The sequence below is a fragment of the Dermacentor andersoni genome, chromosome 1 (assembly GCF_023375885.2).
Source record: "Dermacentor andersoni chromosome 1, qqDerAnde1_hic_scaffold, whole genome shotgun sequence".
NCBI lineage: Eukaryota > Metazoa > Arthropoda > Arachnida > Ixodida > Ixodidae > Dermacentor > Dermacentor andersoni.
In genome coordinates this window covers 358,893,448-358,901,289 of record NC_092814.1, presented here as the reverse complement: position 1 = coordinate 358,901,289, position 7,842 = coordinate 358,893,448, and the positions used below count along the sequence as shown (strand labels likewise).

The window sequence follows — 7,842 nt, the reverse complement described above, 5'->3', positions numbered from 1 at the left end:
ATATACAATTTACAGGAAAGGAAAAGCGAGGAGCAGGCTGGCAACTGCCACCGGAAGGGGCACAACACCTGCCTACTCTTCAGAAGGGAGGTGACAGCAACAGAAATGGAAGATAGGAAGGAGGGGAGGAAAGAGGAAAGGAAGAGCAACAGGACAAATCTAAAGAATAAAGTAGAACACACATGCTACATATGAGCAGGCACGTCCCACGATGACACAAGAGAAAACATTTTCAGAGGAAACAATTTACTATCGTTAATTTTACTGTACAGGTGCTACTCTTTTGGGGGCTGCGATTCCACTTTGCGTCTCTTGGGAGGAATGTAATTTCCCATGCCGGCTGCGGCTTCAGCTTCAGCCTGGCTGTATGGCTCCTCTTCCAGGGCCTTCAATCTGCACACAGGAGAAGCAACAGTATATAGGCTTTGAGTTCGAAACAGTACTGCGCTGCTCAAAACAAGCACCAGAGCCACATAATTGATGATAAGGACGCCTACATGCAATGCGAAGCATGTAGCACTCCCCGCGTACATTTCCCGGTAACGATTACTGTTGCACAAGCTGCTGCGGCGACGGCAAAGTGGCATATGAAGCAGGGAGTGACGTAACTACACTTTTGTACGTAAAAGAAGAACCCGCATAGCAACTGTGACAGTGCTATAGGAAGGCCACGAGTAGTGAGGACTCCTGAAGAGTAGTGTGCATACGAGGCATGGTGAATTTCTCTTCCCGTGGGTCCACTCTTTGTAGGTGCACGAACTCGCGGCACAAGCCAAGTCGCAGGCCGTCAAAACGCCTTAGGCTAATAATTAGGTAAAGTGCATGTGAATGTCGCCAGGTGAATAATTTCAACCTATGTCACAATGGGTAATTGTTTTAGTTGTCGCTTGGCTGCCCAACCACCTTCACAGCATGGATTGGAGATCATTTTCTTTCACAAGGTTTTAATAATGCAGAAAAAATTGATGACATCAAACCAATGCATTCAGCATCTGATAATCTCAAGAGGGCCGGCCAAGACTGTTGGAAATAAACTAAATCAAGGCAGGAGGATGATGTGCAGCGCAGAGCCCACATTGAAACTTCAGACTGATATTGTTTGATGACACTGTCGTATTCGAAAGTGCATATCTAGGGCCAACAAGGCATTACATTATTACCAGACTAAGTAAGCGTGACCAATCACTGCTTAATAATGCATATGCACACACACATGGGAAGTGGGCATGCGCAAGCTCCTTCAGGATAAGGGAGTGCGAGTCTTCTTAAGGGAGCTCAAGCTCAAGGAAGTTGTCGTGTCACACGGCCAATGACAAGCGATTAAAAGAACCCGCCAGGGGCGCGTTCAGCGGTGTTTCGTCTTTGTACAAGTACAAAAATGGAACTTCGAATTATGCTTGTAGTTATTATAGGTAATGCTCCTTTGATAAAACATATTCGAAATATTTGATGCAAGAAACATACACCTTGTTAAATATCAAAGTGCACTCACTAAACATAGCTGTGCTGACAGTGATGCCAGCCACCCTTGTCTGTTTCTTTGCACTGTGGTGAGTAGGCTAAGCATTATGTGACCTGAGCTGCTGCAAACTATAATTAAAACAGTTTCGTGCATGGTGACCACGTGAGCTTTCTATTTATTTTGTGTACTGTACCGGTATCAGTCACGAGTGACCACATCAACCACTGCACGACTAGTACAACAAAGGCTATGTTTACACGCACCTGACACGAGCGGTTTGAGTAAAAAATCTGGCTGATCGAGCCCGACATGACCGTGTTTACATGAACTCGCTTCTGACGAGTCTGGACAATGACGGCACAGAGCATAGAGCCGAGACGTGAACACGTTTGAACTGCGCTTCTGGTTCTCGCTGCCGTCATCGTGGGTCTTACCACTATGATGGGGTTGCACTGCAAAGTGCTTGTCTTGGCCTTGATCTGATACTATTTTCACTGCCGTCGCCAAAATCGCGACATCACAGTGATCCCGCACAAGTCTCTGCATGTCAGCGTTTACGTGCATGCTGCAAACAGGTAAGGCTGGATCAACCTACCTGATGCAGTCGGGCTGACTGAGCCCGACTCTGCTTGTTCAGCCCAACCGGCTAGCATTTACATGAGCTCAACAGGCATATTGCAGCCCAACAAGCCGACCCGACCCACTTCTGTTGGGTTTATGTTAACGCCCTGACATATGATAAAATCATGGTGGCAAACGGCCTAGGTCGAGAGTATTGTGCAGCAGCAAGCATAACTGTTGCTGAATTGTGCTTGAACTTTTATTTAATCCAATAGAAATGTTCGAAACACATACAAAGTTAATTTCAATGCAAATATTAATTACATTACCAGTTTTACAACAAGAAGTATGGGCAAGAGAGTACTGCCTTCAGCTGCCGAGGGAAATAGTCTATCTCCCCTGACCAAAAGCTCCTTTACATTCCCTAAGCGGAAGGGCGACCGTGTGACACTGAGTGCATCGCCCTCGAGATAAAGATGACGGAGTTAAAAGGAGTTTGCAGCTGCCTGTGTCACAGCGCTATAACAGTTGCAAAGAATGCAGTTTCAAACAATTTTCAAAGATGCAACAGCAATATTCAACCACTTGGACCAGTTTACGCACAAGCTAGTCAAGACATCTACCATCAAAAAGAGCGTGACAAAATGCATTGGCAAATTGCCACCAGTAACATCTGAAAAGGAATATGCTTTAGTTCATAACTCAAACGTCCTGTGATGTAATCACACTGTTCAGCTTTTGCACGCTTGTCATATTTTTCATGTAAGTTGCATAAATATTTGTCTTTCTACTGTGAATTAGTGACTGCATGATGTGAGAGATATTCTCAACTGCTCTCTGAATAAAAACAACTATGAGTGCCACTTTAGTGTCGTGTTCCTCCGTGTACTTGTCCATTGCCAATATTAGCCCTGAGAACAACTAACAGGGGCGCTGCGAGCACTGCTCACGTGTAGTCTGCTGCAGTTCGGGCAGTGTCTGGGTGCCTGCCTTCTGCACTGTTTCTGTTCACTCTCATTGCCCATGCTTGTATACTTATGATGGTCCTCTCAAATATACTTTTATGACATCTTCGTTCGCAAAAATGTATTCAAGGAGCTTATTTCCTAGATGACAATATATTTCTCAGAGGCAACACTACAGTGCCAGCCGAGGGAACTCAGACCAGCCCATTGCAGTTTTTCATGCACGAATCTAGACTCTTCAGCGGTAGCTCATATGAATAATAAAAGCATAAATGCAAAAACATAGCACGTACGAATCCAGTTAGGGTACCATGCCTGCCATGGTGCAACATGCATGTCACAAACCCTGGCTATATATGACTTTTACAACGTTTACCTCGACTTTAAGCCGCATAAACAAGTTTGCTCACGACGAGTAGTTCATGGTAAAATAGTCAATTTTTGCATTTCTTCACAGAAACACTCCGCATTAACACGCGGACTTAACACAGCAGTTTGAATTCTGCCAGCACCACTTGAGTTTTTAACTGCATCTCAAAATTACGCCATTCTTTACTAGTTAAACTTAAGTGCTGGTAATTTGAAGTAAAGCTGATTGAGGCTTACAGCTGTTTGCAGCACACGAAAAGGAATGTGACAATATTCCCTCTCTGTGCTACACGTTCAGCTCACCTGAGCAATTACTGGTGCTTCTTGCTTGAGAAACAGACATGACAAATCTGTTTGGAGAACTGACATAGGCTGCTCAGGCCAAATATTTGAGTGAAATATGCCTTTTGGTTCGTACGGCTGTGGCCAGCATGAAGCCAAAGCCTCATTCATTGGTAGTGTGAGACATATTGAAGGAATCATTATTCCCTAGTGGAGATCAAAAGTAAAGTGAATTCGTGTGAGGCTTGCGGTGTCTCCCTTACGAGGCGGGTATGCGAGGTGCTCTTTTATGTACTGACGAAATGAATAGTTCTCAGTTTGTATAATTAAACAATGCAGGATTGCGACATGGTGAGGCAAAATGTGTTTGAATTTTCCTTTTCAAGGCAGCCTAAGCTGCACTGTAGTGCCTCGAGTATACTTTAGGCATTTTAATTGGTGCTGTAAAGAACTACTTCACGGTTCAATTCGAAGTTGTAGTGAACTGTTGGGTTTCGTAAACAATGCATGCTTCACCATAACGACAGTCGGCTGCCTCCGCTGTGGGAGGGGTGTGCCATATTGTCGATGAAGGTTAGTGTGCGCCACTATAAAACATTTCATTGCTTGCAGTTGGTTGGTTCTCGATCCTAACCATGGAATTTTGTTTCAGGTGATTGCTGCTACGGCATTTGTGAAGTATATACATCCTATACATGATGCGCTGTCGTGTTAACAGTCAATGCGTTTTCTGGGTGCCTGTTTCAAAGAACAGTGAAAGTAGTAGCAAACCTTTTTACAGAAAATGTGCGCACTTATCTGTTCGTTTTACGCATTAATAAAGTGGCCACATTTCCAAAAACAACTCACCAGAGTATTATGAATCAGGATGAAGGCTTCGCTGGGCAGTGTCCTAACACAGATTTATAATGTTGACACCAAATACCAAGATTTTTCTTCTATGTAAAATGCAATGTCTCTCAAAGTTAAGTACTCAGGGAATGTTAATTGTTTAGGGGAGCATCATACATAACTTTGCATGTTGAATTTGCAGACATTCTTTTTAAGCAAAATTTATGGACAGACACGGCGCATATATGCATTGCAAAACCAGTAGATCCCTTCAGCACTACATAGCTTGCGATATCCAAGTCGCACATTTTCATGACTCACATGGTTTTTAAGAAGAAAGTGCGGTTCAGGCATGGCAGCAGAAATCAGAAATAATATGTACGGCTCCAGCTGCCAATACAATGAAACATTCCTTTCCTTTGGCCACTTCTTAGGGTTGGATTCTGAAATGCTCCTAACCTTAGACCGTTTCCCTACCTTCCGCAAGGAGTCCTCCATGATAACGAAACGTTAAGCGCCCTTGGAAGGCCACCGCGAATTCTAAAAGCTTCCTTTCGCCTTCCCTGCGGAAGGAGCAAGGAAGTCTAATGTTAGAGGCTTCTGGTTTTTGTAATGAATATAATGTATAATGAATATTTGTAATGAATTGCCAAGGTAAAGTGCCTGGACTGTTAAAATTGCATTTATACTTCTATACCAGGGCATAAATTCCATTTCTTTGGTGAATAACGTAAAAATAGTTAAAAAATGATGCATATGGCAGGAAAGAAAACTCAATCTAGCAATTATGGCAGCATCTGAGCTCGGTTGGTCAGGTATCACTTTCTTTTTTTTGCGTGCGTATTGTTTTGTGTGTGTGTGTGTATTTGCCAAGAATACCCCTTTCCTGTTTTGGAAGACTTCTGCATCGTCTCCACCGGGACTTTTAATGGGTATATGAGTACAATCGATGCACCCAGTAACACCAGGGAATCCTCCGATTGAATAGAACCTGGTCATGACTACACTCGCTTCACTGGCGTTTGGCAGCCGAACGGACTTGGGATACAGACATAGGCATATCAGCTGTGTCACTTCCCAAATACATCGGCACACAGAGGGTTGGGATACACGCACAAGGTCGCCTACAACAGTTTGCATGGCACCCGTTCCGTAAAAATGCAGTGCGGCGAGGACCTTCAAGAGAGCAGGCAGCGGCTCTCCTCTGTTGTCAGTGCTACAATGCAGTTGCAGCTCTGCCAGTATGGCTGTAACAGCTCGCTTGGAAAAACGTTACCGGGCTAGAAAGTCCACTTTGTCGTAGTATTCCAGTGTATTCTGCCTGTCAATCAGACGCTGGGCCGGAGTCAAAGGCGGAAGCTTGTACACAGTCCCATAAAGAAGTTCATTTGCTCGTTGAAACCATGCATAGCTTTCGAAGCTATCGTCTTCGGATAAATATTGCAAGGCTGTCATTCTCGCCGCTTGCTTTTCACAAAATCAAAGTAAAAAGATATGGCACAAAACGCAGTCCGTGGAACCAAACTGGACGTCAACAGTGGCTTAGCTAGGTCATCTGGCAACCGGGGCCCTTAGCTCTTCTGTCACATTCCAGCACAAAACTTGACGTGTTCGAGCAACACTGGCACACCGACGTCATGCAACACCTAGCAACACCATTCATGCCGAGCGTGCGACTGAAACGAACATGCCTGGCGAGACATACCGTGCTCGCGCTTCGCCACAGGCAGGTGACAGTGCTCATGCGCACGGAAACGTCACATGGCCAAGCAGTGTGGTGAAGCGCTCATTCAGGGCCAGGAGCGGTGCAAGGACACATGAAGGTAGCTTCAGAGCTACCTTACGCTGGGGAAGCACTAAGGATGCCTTAGTGCTTCACTGAGGCCCCCTAAGTAAGGACGCTTTGAGAGTGCCATAAGGCGGCCTCACGGCAATGAAGGCTTCCTTACTGAGGTGAGGAAGATTTCATTGTTTGGCCCTTAGATGCGCATTAAGGAGCGTCAGGAAGCCGGTCAATACAGCTACAGCTAGAGATGTGGTGCTTTGGAACGTCAAACCTCATTTCTAAAAGCCCCGATGGTGAGCAAAAGTCACTAACCTTCGCTTGTGGTTCTTACTTTTCAGGTGGTCATTGAGAGAGTTTTTGTCCATGAAATACCTCCTGCAAGACAAGAGAGACAGTAATAAATAAATAAACGAAACATACGCTACTTGGTAAACCGAGAACGCACAGAACAAATAAATGATGTGCTCCGCTACCCACCCCCACAGGCTTCCCCTATATTTGAAAACAAATGCGACGTGGAGTCATTTGCGCACTGCTGTGCGGGGAGAAAGAAGCTATGCGTTCGGTAAACAAAACGATAAACACCTACCAACAGAAGCGGCTTTCGCCGAGAGCGCTGCTGTTGAATTTGGGCACAGTGACTAAAGTCAATACGAGACAATTACAATATGTCTAGCACAGAACATCGGAGACTAGGCATTCCTGTGAAGCTCTGCAGTATAAAAGGTGTGGATCTACTTTCGAAGAGATTCGTTCAACCACCCGCGCTAACACCAACTGTTGCATTTATCTTATTGTGTGACATATGAACAGATTGCGCAGAAAAGGCAATCATGCTAATAGTTGATAAAAGAGCCAGCGCAGGCTCGAGCGAACTCTTACGCGCAGTGCAGGCAGTAGAACTGCGCGTCTCCAGGCATGTCGTAGTCGACCTCCTGGTTGAGGAGCCTTTCTGCGTTTTCCGGCTGCATGTCGACGTGAATCTGGTCGATATCTTTAGCCCTGCGTTTCGTCTTGTCCTTCTTGTGCGATGCTGTGTAGCCCTTGTGAGTCTTTTTCCGCGAATAACGAGTCATTTTGACAGCCAGCTGCCGCGCACGATGCTGCTACAACGTGACAACCAGCGTTCTTACTGCACGGTTGCCATATCGCTCCAACCACAGGTAGCCAAATTGGCATCCGCAGTAGCCCAAATGTAGCTAAAAGCGAAACTTGTGCGTAGCCCAAAAGTAGCCAAAATGCTTTGTATTTTTGTAAAAGCGTTTCTTAAGCATATTTAATTAATTTTCGGCAATAATACCTGCATATTAGTTTTTCCACGCATGACTTTCGCGCGCATCACGGAGGAAGGGCGCGCATCGTCACGGAGGCCATGCAGCGCGCAAAACGCGTGCGTCTAAATGTCGTACAAAAATCCTCACGTGACCAGATCCTAGGTGTATATTGTACTAGTGTACTATTATTCTAGTGCACCATACCTAGGCATCGCCTAGGCGCCTAGAGACAGGATCATTGAGGGATTTTTGAGAAGGCGCGATAGTGGCGCCGAGCGACGCCGTGGAGTGTTCGTCCTCGGCGTGATCGTT

The 7,842-nt window shown here is 45.4% G+C and overlaps 1 protein-coding gene across 1 annotated transcript; it reads right to left on the bottom strand.

Moving 5' to 3' along the window:
* Positions 1-229: 229 nt before the first annotated feature.
* Positions 230-7,421, bottom strand: LOC126516827 (zinc finger protein 593). Its single transcript, XM_050166930.3, has 3 exons — positions 7,139-7,421; positions 6,569-6,631; positions 230-393 (listed from the first exon to the last, which is right to left on the bottom strand). The coding sequence occupies exons 1-3, from the start codon at positions 7,330-7,332 to the stop codon at positions 276-278; spliced, it is 375 nt and encodes a 124-aa protein (XP_050022887.1). The 5' UTR covers positions 7,333-7,421; the 3' UTR covers positions 230-275.
* Positions 7,422-7,842: the final 421 nt, after the last annotated feature.